The 20,679-nt window shown below is 38.3% G+C and overlaps 1 protein-coding gene across 11 annotated transcripts in view; it reads right to left on the reverse strand.

Moving 5' to 3' along the window:
* The window catches only part of Erc1 (ELKS/RAB6-interacting/CAST family member 1), a 294,181-nt gene that overhangs the window by 249,020 nt on the left and 24,482 nt on the right, over positions 1 to 20,679 (reverse strand). For all 11 annotated transcript variants that reach the window (XM_040739043.1, XM_040739041.1, XM_040739040.1 and 8 more), the window contains exon 3: positions 171 to 587. In XM_040739043.1, coding sequence (XP_040594977.1) covers positions 171 to 587 — 417 coding nt within the window. The remainder of the gene's footprint in view (positions 1 to 170; positions 588 to 20,679) is intronic.

The raw sequence follows: 20,679 nt of genomic DNA on the forward strand, positions 1-20,679 counted from the left end.
ATATGCCAGATGATGTCATTCCATTCAAGAGGAAAGAAATCAGTGAAGCACTAAAACACAGAAGATGAACTTGCTAGTCAGCAGCACAGCAGACCACATAAATTTATCTAGGTCAAGATTCTGATTAATAAGGGGAGAAAAGAAAAAAAAACTGAGAAGGTAACACTCACCTCTCTCAACATATTATTCTCTTTTTCCTTTTGCTCCAAAAGACTTTCTAGGTGGTGGACATGCATTTCTGCCTCTGCCAGTCTCCTTGTTCTTTCATGGTCTTCTTCAGTGGCTTTGGCAGAAAGTCCTTTGCTCTGTAACATCTCCAGAAGCTTCTTAATGGACTCATCTCGAGCATTTAGGGTTTGCTTCTGCGTTTCAATTCGCAGCTCCATCTCCTCCAGGGTCTTCCGCAATAGGAACAGCTCTTTGGCTTGCCGCTCGTGCTCAGCGTGCAGCCTCTGGAAGTTCTCCTCTGTCAGCTCTGCCACACAAGGCTCTCCAGTCCTACTGCTGCTATCTTGCTGAAACAGCTGATTCAAGTCCCTCTGAATCCGCAGCTCATCCTGGAGAGCCTGGATTGTCATCTGCATGTGCTGGGAACATCACAAAAAAAAAAAAACATCCAAAATCAGCTTTCCCCTCAATTAGCAAAGACAGAGCAGCTTGCAAGCAGCTAAAAATAGCTGTAAAGGTTCTCAGAAATCTGCAGCCTGCAAATTAGGATTCACCTTATTCTCTTATAATTCAAAATTTAAGATCATGGTAATAATCCACAATTATCAGTAATTTAATGTGTGCTTATTCCCACCAGGAAAATAACCATGGCAGTCCTTTACTTTTATGAGCCACAATAAACTCTAGACATCTCAAAATTTAACAGAAAGTATATTAAAGAGAAAGGGAATAAAAAAATTTATTTCAAAACACAAAAATCTATCAAAACACAAGATGACTTTTAATTATTGCAAACATTAATTAGCAAGTACTAGTACGCAAGGAGTGATTATATATAACTTTTAAATTTTATAATTTAACCTTCACTATCATACACACACACACACACATGAACTCATGAATGTACACACAAACACCAAAACCAAGCATAATAGTAAATGACTATAATACACAGCATTTGGAAGACTGAGGCAGGAGTATCTCAAGTTTGAGGCCAAAGTGATAAATATCAATCAAAAAGTAAAACTACTTAGCAAAAACCCTATCTTCACAAAGATCTGAAGGACCTGCAGGCACAATGCTGTACTACATCTATCTCTACAGCTTATTCATCTTGCTTCTCTGAAAGCTTATGGACACTGATAAGTAGCTCTCCATATTCCTTTTTCCCAATCCCTGATAAAGTAACATTATATTCTTTGATTCTGTGAATGGTATTCTTTGGTATACCTGACCCACATGCCATTCATTTCAATTTTATTGACAAGTGATGGAAAATGGTAACTGTAACTTGAAGTGATCTGGAACCATCTAGGAGACAAGATACCAGGCATACTGGTGAAGGACTATTGATGAGGTTAACTGAGGTGAAAAGACCCATACTACAGTGAGTAAGGAGCACAGTTCCCTGGGCTTCAATTCTAGACTGTACAAAAAGGAGAACTAGACCACACAAACATGCATCCCTCTCTGCTTTCCAATTGTGGGAACAACCTGAGCATATGTTCAAGTTCCTGCTGCTGTGCCTTCCCTCCCCTTTTTGCTACCATTGGGGTATTTTAGCAACAGAAAAGTAAGTTACAAGTATTCTAGTAGGGAAGTGACTCTTTATGTAATATTAGCAAAATAAACTTTCACTTTCTGTATAAGCCACAAATCTTTCCAATTTTGCCATTTTTTGCTTAGCACTACTTATGATTTTTATGATATTTTTACTTATTCTTTGTGTGAAAGAAAGAGGGGGAAGGGGAAGAGAGCATGAGCATGTATGTATGCACCACCCATGTATAAGTATGGAGGGCAGAGGACAACTTTCAGGAGTCAGGTCTCTCCTTCTACCACATGGTTCTGGAAATCAAACTCAGCACCATTATACTTTGCAGCAGGCACCTCTACTCACTGAGCTGTCTCATTAGGTCACTGAAGATGACTTCTAAAGAGATTTTATGTGCATGCATACGTGCGTGCATTCGTGCGTTTATAATACTAGGGATCAAACCCAGGGTCTTGCTCATACTAGCCAGTATTCTAACACTTTGTTATATCCTGGCTCCAGAATGGATTTGTGTTGTTTGGTTGTTTTGTTGATTTTTCATATAAAGACAAGATAGTCTTTTCTTTTTAGTCTTCTGATTTGGGTATTTTCTTAGCAAGCAGTAAATTTTTATTCCTGGTAATACTCAAACTCTAAAAATCTTTGTGTTTTTTTTAATATAGATACAATTACAAATAAACTATTAGGTATTTTAATTTATGAATGTGATTTTCCAAATTCATTTAAGTGGGAGCAACAGATTTCATTTACTGGCAGTGGATGTTAGTAGTCTCAATAAAAAGGTATATGGAAATGCTGATTCGCCAAAGCCTACTTTTCCTTATTACCCTTCAAAGTCCAAAATACAGATGTTCTGCAAAAGAAAATATCAGAAGTAAAAGTAAGAGTGTTGGTTGACCCCTGTAGTTCATTCCTGGGAGGCAGAAAAATTGAAACCAGCCTCAGCTACTGAATCTTAAACAGTCAGAAATCTACTAGAAGTTAAATTCAAGGGGGAAATGTTTTCTAAGTATGGCTGTTTCTCTCTCTCCTCTCTCTCCTCTCTCTCCTCTCTATCTATCTCTCCCTCTCCCTCCCTCCCCCCTCTGTCAACATTAGCAATTCACTGAGGTCAGAAGTAATGTAAGCTAAAGCTAACAATCCTATACACACTTTAAAACATGTAGCTGTGATGGGGCAATTACTGTTTGAGAGAAGGAAGAAATGTAACTAGTGATTTGTCTACTTCATTAGCTCTACTCAGAGGCAATTTCTTCATTGAAATACAAGGCAACACCCCAACTTTAGGCTACAATCAAGATAGTTTTACTTTATTAAAACTACTGACTCCCAGCTGGGCAGTAGTGGTGCCCACCTTTAATCCCAGCACTTAGGAGGCAGAGGCAGGGGGAATCTCAGTGAGTTGGAGGCTAGCCTGGTCTACAGAGTAAATTCAAGGACATCCAGGACTGTTAGACACAGAAAAACCCTGTCTCAAAAAAAAAAAAGAAAGAAAAAAAAAACTGCTGACTCTCCTAACCCCACCAAAAAACCCACCTGCTATCAACTGTTTTAGAAGAGGGAAAGAGCCCAAAAAGAAACTGGACAAATGTCAGAAGAACCCACTTTAAAATGAGAACTAGGGCAGCTGCTGTCACCATCAAGCTAACCAGTATGGTAAGATAAATAAATAAAAGCTATACAAAGTAGACGTGAAGAAACAAATACCTACACGGAGATTGTATGAGAAAAATGTGAGAAATTATGGACAAAACACCCACATTATTAGGCATAAAACCAGACTAGTAAATATAAGATCAATATAAAGTGGCTGGAGAGATGACTCAGTAGTAAAGAACATGTATTGTCTGTTCACATGCCAACACAAAAATACACACTCTACACATGATTTAAAATTAAATGTAGAAAACATCAACACAGAAATTTCCCATTTCTCTACACAGGAACAAATTTTTTAAAACATCTAGTAACATTTTTTAAATTAACTTAAAAAGTAACAGCTTTCTTTAGTGCATTTTCTACTTTAGTTTGGGTTGATTCTCCTGCCCTGTCCTAACCCAATCCTCAATTGCCCCATACCCTTCTGCAACAGTGTCCCTGACGCCCACATTCATCCCACACCCTTTCCGTACAGATTCTTTTTTTCTCATCTAATAGATCAGCCCCTTCTAGTGTCCTGTCTCTCCCACACCTACATCTAACTACATGCTTACATTTAACATTTTACATTTCAGCAGGTGAAAGAGGACACATGATATTTCTCTTTCTGGGCCTAGCTTATCTCACTTAATACACATTTTCTAGTTTTGTCAATTTTCCTGCAAATTTCATTTTTCTTTATAGATGAATAAAAAAATTTTATTGTGCATATATATGTGCCATATTTTCTTTATCTATTTATTTATCACTAGACATCTAAGCTGAATCCATTTCTTTGTTACTGTAAACAGAAGAAATAAACATGGATGTCAAAGTATTTCTATGGTAGGATGTAATTTGGACATGTGTGCATGACAGTTCTACTTTTAGTTTTAAGGGGAAGCCTCCACACTTACCTCCATTTGACCATACCAATTTTCACTCTCAACAGTAAAAAACAGTTCCATTTTCCCCACATTGCTGTTAGCATTTGTTGTAATTTGTTTCCTTGATGATAGTTATTCTGAGTAGGGTGAGATGGAATCTCAAAGCAGTTATAATTTGCACTTCCCAAAAGGCAAAAGATGGTAGGCACTTTCAAAAATATTTACTGATCATGTGACCAATAGTTTCTGCATTTCTTAAGAACTATGTATTCAGTCAGGCATTGGTGGTGCGTGTCTTTAATCCCAGCACTTGGCACTTGGGAGGCAGAGGCAGGTGGATCTCTGTGAGTTCGAGGCCAACCTGGTCTACAGAGCGAGTTCCAGGACAGTCTCCAAAACAATACAGAGAAACCCTGTCTCGAAAGGAAAAAAAAAAAAAACCTATCTATTCAATTACTGATTGACAGTTGGGACTCTGTACCTCTTTATATATTAGAATTATTACCCTTCGTTTGCAATATAGCTGGTAACAATTTTCTCCTGTTTTGTGGACAGTCTGCTTGCTCTGTTGACAGTTTGTTTTTTTTCACTGTGATGAACTTTATAATTTTATTGGTCTATTCTTGGAGTTACTTCTTTTGCTACTTCTTTTGTTCTATATTCAGAAAATTCTTGTTTATGACTCTATCCAAAAGGGTTTTCCCTTTATCTTCCTTTATCAGTAACACCTTTTCAGGTTTGAATTTATGTTGCTTTTATTTTTGAAAGAGGGTCCCACTGTGTTCCTCTGGCCAGACTGGAAGTCTCTAATGTAGACCAGGCTGGCCTCAAACTCACTGATATCCACCTGCCTCCATCTTCTGAGAACTGAGATTAAAGGTTTGTGCCTCCATGCCCCGACCATCTCAGGGTTTAAATTAGGCCTTTGATCACAATCGAATTTATTTTTATATAGTGAGAGATGATTATACAGTGAAAAATATATAATTTCATTCTTCTGCATGTAGACATACTATTTTGCAAGCACCCTATATTAAGCAGGTTGTCTTTAAAAGTGTAATTCAGAAAAAAGAGAAGAATCTAGAGAATAAGAAACTGGCCACAGCTGGAGCCATGCCTTTCCTGCCACGGACATCTCAAACCATGAGCCAAAAGAAGCCTCCCTTAAGGTGCTTCTTGTCAGACACTTGGTCACAACAACGTGAAAAGGAACTAATATAACTATCTTAACTTCCTATAATCAGATTGAAGTGTTTTTATTTGTGATAAACATTTTAGTATTCTCTTAGGATTTCCATAGCTGTGATAAAACACAAAGAATAAAAGCAACTTAGGAAGAAAAGGGTTTATTTTAGCTTACAGTTTCCACATCACAGTGTACCACTGAGGGATGTCAGAGCAGGAACCTGGAGGCAGGAGCTGATGCACAGGTCATGAAGGGATGATGCTTATTGACTTGCTCCTCATGGTTTGCCCAGCATGCTTTCTACTAGAAGCCAGGAAAACCAGGCCAGAGGTGGCACTGCCCACAGTGAGCTAGGTCTTCCCACATCAATTAAGCGAAAGCATAACAGGCTTGACCTAAGGCAAACTAGTGAAGACATTTTCTCAATTGAGACTCCCTCTCCCCAAATGACTAGCTTATGTCAAGTCACATAAAACTAGCCAGCACACATATCTTGTAAAATACCAAATAATATTTGTGTTACAAAAAAAAATAAACACATTCTTAGAGATCAAAAATGTAACAATTGTAGCTTTTATATAGAAAAGCACAAATTTTTCTGGAAAGTAAAACACTGTCATATCTGGACACAATTTGTCAATAACTTCAATGACAAACATAAAACAATGTATGTCTTTGGAAATGAGGGAAGTGGTTCAGTAGGTAAGAGTACTTGCATTGTAAGCAAGAGGACTGAGCAAATCCCCAGCATCCATATAAAAGCTGGACATGGCAGCACATACCTGTAACCCCAGCAGCTAAATATGAAAGGAGACCACAACAAGCAGGTCCTGGGAGCTGACTGGCCAAACAGATGAGCTCAATGACAGTCCCCATCTCAGGCCAATACGCAGGCCAATATGGCAGAAAGTGATAAAGGAAGATATCCAACATCTTCCTGTGGTCTCCACATGAGTGAGCATAGACACATACAATTGTACATTCACACACATGCAACACACAGACACACTAACTCACTCAGAAGTGCATAAGTAAAACTTTTCTTTTTTTTTCTTTTTATTTTTTGGTTTTTCGAGACAGGGTTTCTCTGTGGCTTTGGAGGTTGTCCTGGAACTCACTCTGTAGACCAGGCTGGCCTCGAACTCACAGAGATCCGCCTGTCTCTGCCTCCCGAGTGCTGGGATTAAAGGCGTGCGCCACCAACGCCCGGCCCTCGTAAGTAAAACTTTTATGTAAAAACATCTACATAGTTTTTAAGTAAATAAAATAATGAAGAAAATTTTGATATTTAGCACTGAAGGAAAACAAAAACGATTAGAGTGTCACGGAGGGAGTGGGTGAGGCACAAGTCTTTAATCCCAACACTTGGCAGGCAGAGGCAGGCGGATCTCAGTGAGTTCAAGGCCAACAAGGTCTACAGAGTGTTAAGAGTGTTACACAGAAAACCCATCTCGAAAAACAAACAAACAAAAAAATCAGAACATCAAAAACAGACATATTTGGTAGGAATTTTTTCTGCCAATCACAATAATTAATAAGCCGTAAACTTGTAACAATTAATCTAATAGTATGAAAAGAATTCAACAAGCCTACCAATGGAACAAACCTTAAAATAGACAAGCACTTACATAACTAAAAGCAAGGGAGAGAATGGGGATGAGAAAGGGAAAAGGAGGGAAAAGGTGAAAAAGAAGAGGAGGAGGGAGAGAAAGGACATCAAGATTCATAAAAGGGTAATTCATTCCACAAAGTGGATGTCTGGGGCATTGGGACCTGATTTTTCTCAAGGATTCAACATTGAGGAGGCTGAATCGAAGTGATTGGAGGTGGGGGAGAACCAAGGATCACAGCCATGCACACACACACACTCCCCCACTCCCTGTGATGCTGTATGTATGAAACCCAGAGCCTTGTGCATGTTAGGCAAATACTCCACCACTGAGCTACCCTCTAGCTAATTCCTTTCATTTTGTAAGCACAGTTGTGCCACCTTAAGGATGCCAAAAATGTATTTTAAACATGCTTCTAAATGCAAGGCAGGTAATAAAACAAGGTGTAGACTTGTTTTCATAACATTTTTTCTTATTACAAACTAAAAGTTATATAGATGTTAAACTTTTAAAGATACACAATGTACATAATAAAACTGGCTCTCTCTTTTAATTCCTTTGGGTCATCTTTGGCCATACATTCAACTTTTTTTTTTTTAAGGTTTTATTTATTGCCGGGCGTTGGTGGCGCACGCCTTTAATCCCAGCACTCGGGAGGCAGAGGCAGGCGGATCTCTGTGAGTTCGAGACCAGCCTGGTCTACAGAGGTAGTACCAGGACAGCCTCCAAAGCCACAGAGAAACCCTGTCTCCGAAAAAAAAAAAAAAAAAGATTTTATTTATTATGTATACAATCTTCTGGCTACATGGCAGCAGAGGGAACCAGATCTCATTCAAGGTGGCTATGAGCCACCATGTGGTTGCTGGGACTTGAACTCAGGACCTCTAGAAGAGCAGTCAGTGCTATTAACCGCTGAGTCATCTCTCCAGCCCCCACATTCAACTTTTTATCAATAATGTATCACAAAAAATATAGAAATGCAGCTAGGTGTGGTGGTGGCGCACACCTTTATCCCAGCACTCCGGAAGCAGAGGCATGCACACATTCACATACACATATACACATATCTGCATCAGAGCATTACTGGGATTATACTTTTTCCCTCTGCAAAAATTTCTGTATTCTATGTATTGATTACTTTGCAATGAGAAAAATGTTCTATTATTACATTGTTGACTTTGTAAATGGAGAAGTAACACTGCTACATACAACATCTGCTTCCTAAAGATGACACTTGTGCTTATAACAAAGGAAACTAAATACAACATTCTTCTCCTACGCATGGATCAATATCCTTTTCAGTGTTTCTTGAAGGACATACTTACCCTTCTAAAGATTTCAAAATCAATTCCTCAGTAATCAAGTTGGTCTCTAGTCAAGATACAACCATTACAACTAAGTGTTTCCTGTATCTAGTGATAGCCAGTAAGCAAGGCAGACACTGTCAGAAGCAAACTCCTGTAATTAACACATCTTCAAACTGGACTTTCTGTTGTTTTCAGTAAAACTTTCCAGAGCAAGTTGAGAGCACTCATATCATTTTAATCTTTTAAGCATGTGCTTCATGACCTTACACTGAACATGCTCAGGAATGTACTCCCTAACTAGCATATTGAGAAATGGGCCAGCACTTACATGAATATTTATAGGCTAGATGAATGAAATCACATGCTTCCTTTGTCAGAGGAGGACATTGCTCTGAAAATAACTCCCCAGTTCTCCTGGCCTGCTGCAGGTAATAAATCTTTCCACATTCTTTAATGTCTTGACTGCTCAGTTTGGCTTTGCACTCACCAAAATGTGAGTTGACTATGTTGAGTTACACTAGTAGACTAAAAAAAAATTGCTGAACACTGAAACATACACCAATATGGGACATTTAAAAGCTATTAAGCAATAGTTTTTGTGATTGGACTACCCTTGTACGTAAAATCTTCCTGCTTTAAAAATTGCTTTCCTATTCTGCCTCAAGAATGTAATCAAGTTCAAAGTCAGCACAGTGCAAAATTTAGCCAATAACCTGAAATCGATAAAATAAAAGCTCCATTTGATCAACAGAAATGTTCTCATTTAAGTTCTACACAAGGACATAAAACAAGGAATCTATAAAATGATCTTACATCCAAACAAAGACTCAGTAGGAGCTTGTGTCTATCACTGAAGAACTGTTTGACATTTGGAGCAAGATTATAATAGGATCTTTGAAATTAAAATGTCAAACTGACACACCAGCTATGGCAACTACTCTAAAAACCAGTGACTAAGATAAAAATACAACAAAAGAGGCAAATTACAAAACACAGTCTTGTTCATTCTCATATTTTTTCTGTAATAGAATTAGTTCATTCCTCATTATGGTAAAAAGAAAACTACTACTGAACCAGAATTCTGTGGATTCATAATCAACTTTTCCAGGCAAAGGATCTACAAAGAGCAGAAGTAGAATTACTACATAAATAAACAAGAACACTTATGCAAAGCATGGTGTCACATCTATACTCCCAGCACTAGGAAGTCAGGGCAGGAAGATCACTGTAGCGTAGAGGGAGTTTCAGGAGTCAAGAGTTACACAAGGAAACTTTGTCTCAAAACAAAACAAGTAAAAATTCCAAGAATACTTTCATCTATACCTTAAGAAACTTAAAACTGCACACTACTTCCAGGACTACCTTCCCCTCTTCAGGCAATTGAGAAACAGTCCTCTGCATTGTCTCAGTACAGCAATGTTTCTACTCAATTTTCCTATATCTTTCCAGTATCTGCAGGGGCAGCCAAAATGACCAGCGACTATCTAATCAGTCTCCTAAGGCAATGGTTTTTTAATTAGTGTCTGATTATAAAGTTATCTATATTGAAAGTATTCTCTCCCAAATTCCTAACTTTCCAAAAGTGAAATTTTATAGAAAGTGATAGTCATTATGTAGCTACAAAAACACCTATATTATAAAATATTGACTTTTAAACTCACTTGTCATAAAATGTGTTGTTAAAAAAAAAAGTTGAGTCACTCTTTTTCAGTAAAGCAAAATAAAATTTAAAATAGTTAAGGGCATCTCCCATAAAGGGCAGCAAGTGTTAAAAAATCACAAAATATGCTTTGATTTTTACTTGGATTATAATTCAAAAAGTACTTAGTTTATACCCAATTAAAGCATACATCCCAAGACCTTCCTCTCCCAAGTTTTAAAAAATAAAAATAAACGTTTTTTAAAAGCTCCCCATTTAAATCATTTTATATGACAATTTTTTAAAGTGTGATTACAATGTCTTTCAAGGAGACTTTAGTTATAATACTCAAAAGGCGGAGGCAGGTGGATTACTGAGTTCTAAGCCAGGGAAACATGGCAAGATTGTCTCAGAAATAAACAAACAATATCAAAGTTCTAGTATATTAGGATTGTACTTTTTGTTTTGTTCTGTTTTGAAGGAAAGGGTCTCAAGTATCCCAGGCTGACCTCCAACTCACTCTGTAGCTGAAAGTGACCTTAAACTTATGATCAGGGGCCGGGCATTGGTGGCGCATGCCTTTAATCCCAGCACTTGGGAGGCAGAGGCAGGTGGATCTCTGTGAGTTCGAGGCCAGCCTGGTCTACAAAGTGAGTACCAGGACAGCCTCCAAAGCCACAGAGAAACCCTGTCTCGAAAAACCAAAAAAAAAAAAAAAAAAAAAAAAAACTTATGATCAGGGACTTGAGACATGGCTCAGCAATTTTAAACACAAGTTGCTCTTGCAGAGAACATAGGCCCAGTTTTCAGTACTACAAAGTGGTTCAGTCATTCTTAACTACAGTTCCAGGAGCTATGACACCCTTTGCCGATTTCCACAGGCACTAGGCATGCACGTAGTTCATATACATACACATAGGCAAAATACTCATATACAAAAAATAAATATTAAAAACAACAACATCCATTATGAGTCCTGCTTTCCGAATGTGGGAGTGGAAACTCACAAATTCCTACATTTGTGGGGTTTTTTTTTTTTTTTTGGTTTTACGTGACAGGGTTTCTCTGTATTGTTTTGGAGGCTGTTGGTCCAGCCCAGCCTCGAACAGCGATCTGCCTGCCTCTGCCTCCTGAGTGCTAGGATTAAAGGCGTGCGCCTGGCGAATAAGGCTGTTTTTATTAGCTCGTACATATGCTAGCAGAGGAATCCAGCAGTGCTGGGCTCATGGTGTCATCACAACAGCAACAGGAATATCTGCCCTAGCCAGGAAAGTAACAGTGGTGGCAGCTTCTTGTTAGTATTACAGAAGCTAGCGTGAATCCAGCCCTACCAGCAATTCTTCAAGCCACTAAATATCTATTTCATAAACCCTTTCTATTACATATCATTATTCTAGAAGGAGGAATAGATTTGTTCTACCTAGTTCCAGACTGAAACCAAATCCTAAGATGCACATATATCAACTAATACCCAAAAGCAGGATACTTCAATTCAAAACTTGCTTAATGGTGAAAAGTCCACCACAAAAAAAAAATAATAATAATAATTACTTTAAAATAGAACAACCAATCAATACAAATTTCACACTGATATTATATGATTTGTAAAAGATACTGTAAAGAAATATGAACAAGAGGTTCTGTAAGTTGCCCCTGTTGGTTTTTTGGGGTTTTTGAGACAGAGTTTCTCTGTGTAACAGTCCTGGCCATCCTGGGACCCTGCAGACCAGGCTGGCTTTGAACTCATAGAGATCCACATGCATCTGCCTCCCAAGTGCTGGGATTAAAGGCTTGAGCCACCACTGCCAGTATGTTATTCTAAACAGTAAGTATTATAGCTCACTCAATAGCATTCAAACATTTACTGAATTCCAAGTGATTAATTTTGTATTTTGTATTGTAATAACATATAAATGTACAAACTTAATCTTTGTCTTCATTATGCTCTACTTTATCATAAGACAAATTCATAATCATTACAAGGAAAAAAGTATTAAAATTTTTCAAAGAATAATCCTACACTGAGAAAACACACTAAAAAAGATCTCTCTGGGTTTCTATATCAATATTGACTTTAAAAGAAAGACTACAATGAAAAGATAGTAACAAGGAACTGGTATGTGTAATTCCCAATTCTAAATGCTCCATGAATCTTAACTTATTTAACCCCACATTTTCCTCATGCTACAGTATTGTCTTCATTGTATAAATTGGAAATCTCTCTATATTCCTTGGAGCAACAATCTCTGAGTTTACTGATTCCATAGTTTGTGCTTTCAAACGATGCTATAATAAAGCTATACTATTTGCAAGACACGTATAGACACACATTCACACATACTACATGTTCCCTCTAATGTATAATGAACATCCTCCAATTCCAGTAATTAGTAAGTATCGTATCAATACTGTGGGAAAAATGTATTTTCAGATGTACTAATTATATACACTTATATGCAAAACATGTAATTCAAGGAAACTATTAACATTAAATATTTCATTTATTTAGAAAAGTTATATCAATGTGAGGAAATACCTTCAACTTACAGGTAACTCCACTGTTGAAGAACCCAAGTCAAAATATTCTAGAATTTGACTGTTCTAAAAACTCTTGTTTATAAACTATACAATATGCACACCCCATGTTCACAGGATTCTAAACGCTTTAAGTGTTATCTGTTCCTCTTCCTCCCTGGTTTTCTTTTTTTAAATCCCTCAAAACATCAAGCATGCTAGCTGGTATTCATGGCAGGCACTCAATACATACTTACTGACATACTGATTAGACAATGCTATGTTGAAATACCAACAGTCATCTTATAGGAATGAATGCAATTAGATCTCTTCCTTCTTCTCATTGGGAAATCACATACATAAATCACAACATAATCCCAGAACACGAAGTGATACACTGAGAAAAATAGCTAACACTCATTTTTGTCTAACTGCTGAATTATGTACTCTTTTATGTTAAGTACATTCATCTGCTAGTCAAATAGTCAAAAGCACAATGTAAATTTAAAAGTGGGAAGCATCCCATTGAAACACAAAAATCACAGTAAAACACAAATAAGTACTAAATTTTAAAAGAGAAGACTACAAGGAGCCATATCCTAGCGTTCAGGAAACTGGGGCAGGAAGACTGCCATAGAGGCTAGCCTGTAAAAGAAGAGAGATGGGGAGATGTGTGGTTTGAATGAGAATGTTCCCCATTGGCTCATAAGTTCGAATACTTGGTCCTCAGCTAGCAGAATTGTTTGGGAAGGACTAGGAAGTTGTAGCCTTGTTGGAGAAGGTATATCACTGGGAGGAGTCTTTGAGGTTTCAAAAGATTCAAGCCATTCCCAGTGTCTGTCTGGGTGTTCCTTTCCTCTTCCTCTCCTCCCCTTCTCCCCTCCCTCCAACTTTCAGATCAAGATAGAAGTTCCCAGTTTCTGCTCCAGTGTCATGCCTGCTTCCCTGCTGCCGTGTTCCCTGAAATGATGGCCATGGACTCTAACCCTACCCAGTGAGCCCCAAATTAAACCCTCTATTTTAAAAGTTGTCTTGATCATGGTCTCTCTTCATATTAATAGGAAAGTAAGACAGAAGGAAAACAATGAGATGACAGGTATGATAGTACACGACTTTAATCCCAGTACTCAGGAAACAGAGGCAGGCAGATCTCCAGAACAGCTAGGGCAACACAGAGATACCCGTCTCAAAAAGTAAAAGAATAAAATCAAATTTAAAAAGAGGAGGAGTAGCAGTGGTAGCAGCAGTAGCAGCAGCAATCACTCATTGATCTAACTTGAAAATTTAGCAGATCCTCATGAATTGGGAGTTGTTACATCAAATATAAAGTTCAATACTACATATCACAGATTCAATTATTATAATTAAGTCTCTGTGATATTAAATTCCTGTCATGGCTGGGCATGGCAAGTAGTATACACCTGTAGCCCAGCATTCAGAAGACTTACACAAGAAGATTATAAGTCCAAGGCTACCCCTGAACCACCCAAGATTATCTCAAATATAAACTCAAAACAATACCTGCTGTCATTATGTACTAGTCAGTACAATTAGGTCTACTCATCCAGTGACCTGAAAATACACTGTAAAACAACACACTATACATTTCTGATTATGTGAAATTCAGATTTTAAAAACTTATTTTGTAATAAATATGCCACTAAAAATATTTACCATGGAACATCAACTGAAAAGTATAAGCTAAAGGTCCTCAAGATGGCTCAGTGGGTAAAGATTCCTGTTCCCAAGCTGGCAATTTAAGTTCCTCATGGAGAGAGAACCAACTACCACAAGCTGGTCTCTGACATCCACACCCACACTCTGGCACATGTGCATGCAAACATACACAAAAGAGAAGCATAATAACAGTTCTCATAGTACTAGAGCTAGAGAGATGGTGTTGCTCTTAGAGCTTGTACTGCTCTTGCCTAGAACTAAACTGAGTGAGTTGTAAACACCCAAGTCAGGAGGCTTCTGACTACCTACAACCCCAGCTCCGGGGTGTCTGACTACCCACAACCATAACTCCAAGGGTCTGACTACCCATAAACCCAGCTCCAGGGGTCTGACTACCCATACCCCCAGCTCCAGGGGTCTGACACTTCTGGCCAGCACAGGCACCTGCTCATATGTGCACATACCCACATACAGACACATACATATACAAATAATTAAAAATAAAACAAACTGTTAAAAGTTTACTCTTAATAAAAGCCGAAATGACTAAGAAATGCTGTTTAATTTTATGAAGCTACAATTTTTCTGATAAATGAACACCTAGCACAAGAGTCACACTTTGTATCCACATCCTGCTAGAATGCCAAGGGCCAGTACATCCAGTGTGAAGTTCCTCTGAAGCCAATGAGTGGGCAGAACACAACTAGAGCCAAAATCGGAAACACATGGGATTTATTCTCTGAGGGAAAAAAAAAGCAGAGAAAGGAAGGGGGAAAGCCATCTGTCACAAGAACTGTAACATGCCATCTCAATCTAGGCATTCAAATTTTAGATTTTAATTGTAGCTGTCTGCTATAATGGCCAATAGTTTCCAAATTTACTCATGTTAAATTATGAACGCAATAAACAAGAGGAAGAAAGCAACAACAATGTAACCCTATCCATTAAAAAGAGCAATAGCATAGAAACAAAGAGGAAGGGAGGAAGAAGGGAGTTAAAGATCAGAGTTGAGCACTCAAACCTGTAATGCCAGCATCCAAATGCAGAGCAAGAGGATTGCCATGAACTTGGGACCAACTTGGGGTAAAGTGTAAGGCCCTGCCTCAAAAACACCAAAAAGTAAGAAGGGGGAGGAAGGGTCAGAAAGCTACCAACACTAACAAATTCAATTTCTTCTCATCAGTTTTTACTTTGTGTTTCAAGCCTTTAAGCAAGTTCTAAATTTTTCAAAAATTTTCAGTAAATCAACTACTCAAGTAGGAGTGTAAAAATGAACCCACAAATCATAAACCCAAGTTCACCACTATCTCAGTAGCCCCATCTACCATCTACATCTACAACTACATCTACATCTACAACTACCTCTACAACTACATCTACATCTACAACTACATCTACATCTACATCTACAACTACAACTACATCTACAACTACATCTACATCTACAACTACATCTACATCTACAACTACATCTACAACTACAACTACATCTACAATTACATCTACATCTACATCTACAACTACATCTACATCTACATCTACAACTACATCTACATCTACAACTACATCTACAACTACATCTACATCTACAACTACAACTACATCTACAACTACATCTACAACTGCATCTACATCTACAACTACAACTACATCTACAACTACATCTACATCTACAACTACATCTACATCTACAACTACATCTACAACTACAACTACATCTACATCTACAACTACATCTACATCTACAACTACATCTACATCTACCTACATCTACAACTACATCTACATCTACATCTACAACTACATCTACAACTACATCTACATCTACAACTACAACTACATCTACATCTACAACTACATCTACAACTACATCTACATCTACAACTACAACTACATCTACAACTACATCTACATCTACAACTACATCTACAACTACAACTACATCTACATCTACATCTACAACTACATCTAAAAGCACTGGCCAGCAAGTGCTTTTAATCACTAAGGCATCTCTCCAACCTCCAAAGACCTCATTTTATTTAAATCAGCAATGTATTTGGTATTTGGATGTAAAAAGGCTGCCTTTAACATACTATTAAGTTAGACATAGTGACATACTTGTGTAACTCCAGTATTCTAAAGGCTGAGGCAGGAAGATCTCAAGTTCAAAGACCATCCTGGGCTCTATAGAGATGCCAAGAACTCTAATTTTTAAAAAAAAAATGTTTTTTAGAGATAGGGTTTCTCTGTAGCTTTGGAACTGCCCTGGAATTACCTCTGTAGCCCAAGATGGCCTTGGACTCACAGAGATCTGCCTGTCACTGTCTCCCAAGTGCTGGAATTAAAGGCACCAGTCTTAGTATTATTTCCTATTTCTCTCTACTTTTTAAATTTCTATAGGAGTGCATAATTAAATCTGGAATCAGAGAAAGGGCTTGTCAGATAAGGGTGCTCGCCACCACTTGGTGATCTGAGTATGAGTTCCATATCCTAATGGTGGAAGAGAACCAACTCTGACAAGCTGTCCTCTGACTCCCACATGCACACTGTGCACACCATGGCATGTATGTACATATCAAGAAGATAAACAACTGTACATATTTAAAGATGCTACATCAAGTCTGGGAGCTGTTGATCTAATGTTTTCTGCCAAATTAAAACAAGTAAAGTGGGGCTGGAGAGATGGCTCAGCAATTAAGAGCACAATATGGTTCTTCCAGAGGACAAGTGTTAAGTATCTATATCAGATGGCTCAACTCCAACTCCTATAGCCTCTGGGGGCTCCAGGACTAATGTGCACATACCTACACACACACACACACACTCACTCACTCACTCACTCACATACACACACACACACACACACACTCTCTCTCTGTCTCTCTGTCTCTCTGTCTCTCTGTCTCTCTCTCCCTCTCTCTCTCTCTCTCTCTCTCTCTCTCTCTCTCTCTCTCTCTCTCTCTCTCTCTCTCTCTCTCTCTCTCTCTCTCTCTATGTCTTTGACCCCAGCTGACAGAGACCAACTACTTAAACTACTCAAATTACATTTCAAACATCTCAGCAGATCCCCTACCTCTAACTCCTTCTCTCAATGTGAACCCTCTTAAGTGAGGAATCCTATCATACCCCATTCTACTCTTGGAATTTCTTCTTCAATTAAAACATAGATGACTCTTAATGCAGTCTCTGCACTTAATGAATACTTTTTAAAACTTATTTTTTCTTATAAATTTTATTTAAATTAGGAACAATCTTATTTTCCATATCAATCCCAGTTCCCTTTCCCTCCCATCCTCCCATGCCTCCAACTTTCCCCCCATCTCATCCCCCATTCACTCCCCAGGGAGGGTGAAGAGGGAATCATCAAAATTTGTCAAGTCAATTGGGGCAGGGCCTAGGCCCTTCCCCGTGTATCTACACTGAGAAAGTATCCCTCCATGGGGAATGGGCACCCGAAGTCCTTTGTGCACTAGGAATAAATCCTGGTTCTACTGCCAGAGGCCCCATAGACCGCCCAGTCTTAATAAACCTGCTTGCATAAGACAAAGTCTGTGCAAGACTTACCAACCCCACCAATATATAATCTTCTCTAACTTTCCAATTCCCTGGCACCACCCTATCACCATGTCACTGAAGAATGAACTGCTAGTTCAAGTCAATCAGAAGCAACCCAAAAGAGGTACACAAACACTCTCTGATATCTCTCTGATAAATATTTTAATTTTTTAAACTTATTTTAAAAAATTTTTTGTGTATAGGTGTTTTGGTAACATGTATATATGTTCACCACATGTATGCTGAGTACCTATGAAGATCAAACAAGGATACTGTATCTGTTGGAACTGGAGGGTTGTGAGTCACTACGTGGGTGCTGGAAATTGAACCCAGGGCCTATGCAGGAGCAACAAGTGCTCTTAACCTCTGGGTTATCTCTCCAGCCCCAATAAATATTTTAAACACACAATGACATTTCACTCTGTCGTGCTTAAGTGAAAACATCAAAATCACACTTTAGTTGGCATTGTATCCACATAAATATCTGCTGCTAACCAGAAGTGAGACCTACACAAAATCCACAGGGTCCTTTGTTAATTTTTAGTTCCTTCATCTATAAATGTAGACATTATCACTTACCTACAGGACTACTGTGAAGATTAGAAATAATATACCCACTCAATAAGAGGAATCCATGCCTGGTACTGGAAACCTATCCAACCACCCAGGGCTAGTAAGTAAGACCATGGATCTTGGGGTTGAATCTAAAACTACCATTTTATTAGGCCGGCATAATTACTAGTTACATTTTAAATATTTGACATTATACCCACAGGTAAGTGTGGTTCTCACCCCTCATCACAGAAATTTAACTTTGCAACAGACAAGACTGTTACAGCAAGCCACAACCAATCAAAATGTAGAAAACAAGAGATCCTGTAGTGTCCTGTACCAGCTGCTACATCTGTAACACAATTCCTGTATCTAAGGCTCTGGGATCTTGAAGGAAGTGGGAGCAGGAAAACTGTAAAAGTCAGACAAACAGAAAGTTTGCTGTGAGGCTGTATCACCTAGAAATGTCAGCGTCTATACCCATTAAGTCTCATCAACACGGCTACATAAATAGGATCTGAACAAGGACAACACAAATGAACATGCTAACATCAAAGAGGGAAATCTTGCAGAGCCTCAGTTCTTGACAACAGGGAATGCAGAGAATAGCAGAAGTGATCTTCATCGGGGAAGGATCCTCCAATTGGTTATCCACTATCAAGTGATTAGCACTGAGATCATATACATACATGTAAGATATGAACTGAACAGGTTGCATATAGGGAGAACTTAAAAAGAGGCCATGAATTTGAAAGGGGGGAGTGAGGGAAGGCTTGAAGGGAGGGGGAGGGGGAATGGGGAGGAATGTAACTATATAATTTCAAAAAAATATAAAGAATATATATAAAAGCATCTAGAGAGGCAGAGTCAACTGGCAACATGCCTGTCAGGCAAGCACCAGATCCTGAGTTTGAATTCCCAAGCACTCATAAAAAGCTGGAGACAGGAGTGCAGAACAGAGTGGGGGGAGGAGGGGAGTGTTGCAGACAAGTGGATCCCTGGAGCTCATTGGCCAGAGAGGCTACCTGAATAGATGAAGTCTAGGTCCAATGAAAGATGCTCCTGCAACAAAACAAGGTGAAGGGTCAGAGAGATCATCTAGCAGGTAAGGGCATATGCCACCAAGCCTAAAGGTCAACCCCAGAACCCACATGGTAGAAGGAGAGAACCAATTCCTACAGTTATCCTCTGGCTACCACATAAGCACTGTGTCATATGTCAACTACGCCCCCACCCCCCCCAAAAAAAAAACTTAAAAATAAAGTGGAGAGCAATTGAGAAAGATACCCAATGTCAATCTTTTATGTCTCCACATAAAAGCACACACATGTGCAACCATATGAACACATCCAATACACCACCCATACTAAAACAAAAAGTATCTACTATGGTATTTGCAAGTACTCTATAATAGTTATTAGTAGCATCTAAAATATGTATTAACACTCAGAAACATATATGGTAACAGTTCCTTTACAAGAACACTTTCATGGACAGAACTATTTCAGAATACATAAAAATCAAAGTCTGTCACATGTAATACCAGTTTTAATATAAATGAAATAATTAGAATAATGTAAACATAGTTTACTTTTCAATGGTATGCATTCGTATAAGGTTTCAGCAAAAGTTTTTGTTAAAAGATTAAAAGAAAAGTGGAAAATGTAATAGTTTAAAATGGCAGCGTGAATAAATATAGCACTGAATGCTGATTAAGTAAAGAAATCTTCATGGACGTTAGGAGATTAAGTTTTCTTCACACAAGAACACATAGTTAAATTATTTGCAGTGTTTTGTTCCTAAATAACCAGCCAGAAACTCCTTACTACAGGAGGGGAGAGACAGTAGAACACAACACACACTCAGGGCAGGCAGAAAAAATTCAAGCAGTACTACATTCCTTTTGGGAGAGCACTTTACAATTCACAGATGAGTCATTATGGAAATAAAAATGTTAAATAATGAACATCACTGTAACTGAAAAAGTAAAAACTAATTACTCAAAGTTCCTGGTAACTCCATCAGGAATATTAAGGCTGATTTGCTATCCATGTTAGTTAGCTACAATGTTTATTATACATTGTGACCCAGTTTCTAAAAGGCCTTCTAGGTCCCATGCTACTGACTGCCTTCTCATAGCAGATTATAAGGTACATTTATACTTGACAAATGTACAAAATTTATATTCATATAATATTTAACTTTTCAATCAACTAAACATTATTGCACTACATATTCATGTCAGACAGTCTTGCCCATGTTTTTTGTTGTTGTTGTTGTTGTTGTTTTGCTTTTTGAGACAGGGTCTCACTATGTAGACCAGGCTGGCCTCAACTAAGAAATCCCCTGCCTCTGCCTCCCAAGTGCTGGGACTAAAGGCGTTCACCACCA

The sequence above is a fragment of the Mesocricetus auratus genome, unplaced genomic scaffold (assembly GCF_017639785.1).
Source record: "Mesocricetus auratus isolate SY011 unplaced genomic scaffold, BCM_Maur_2.0 Super-Scaffold_100676, whole genome shotgun sequence".
Taxonomy (NCBI): Eukaryota; Metazoa; Chordata; class Mammalia; order Rodentia; family Cricetidae; genus Mesocricetus; species Mesocricetus auratus.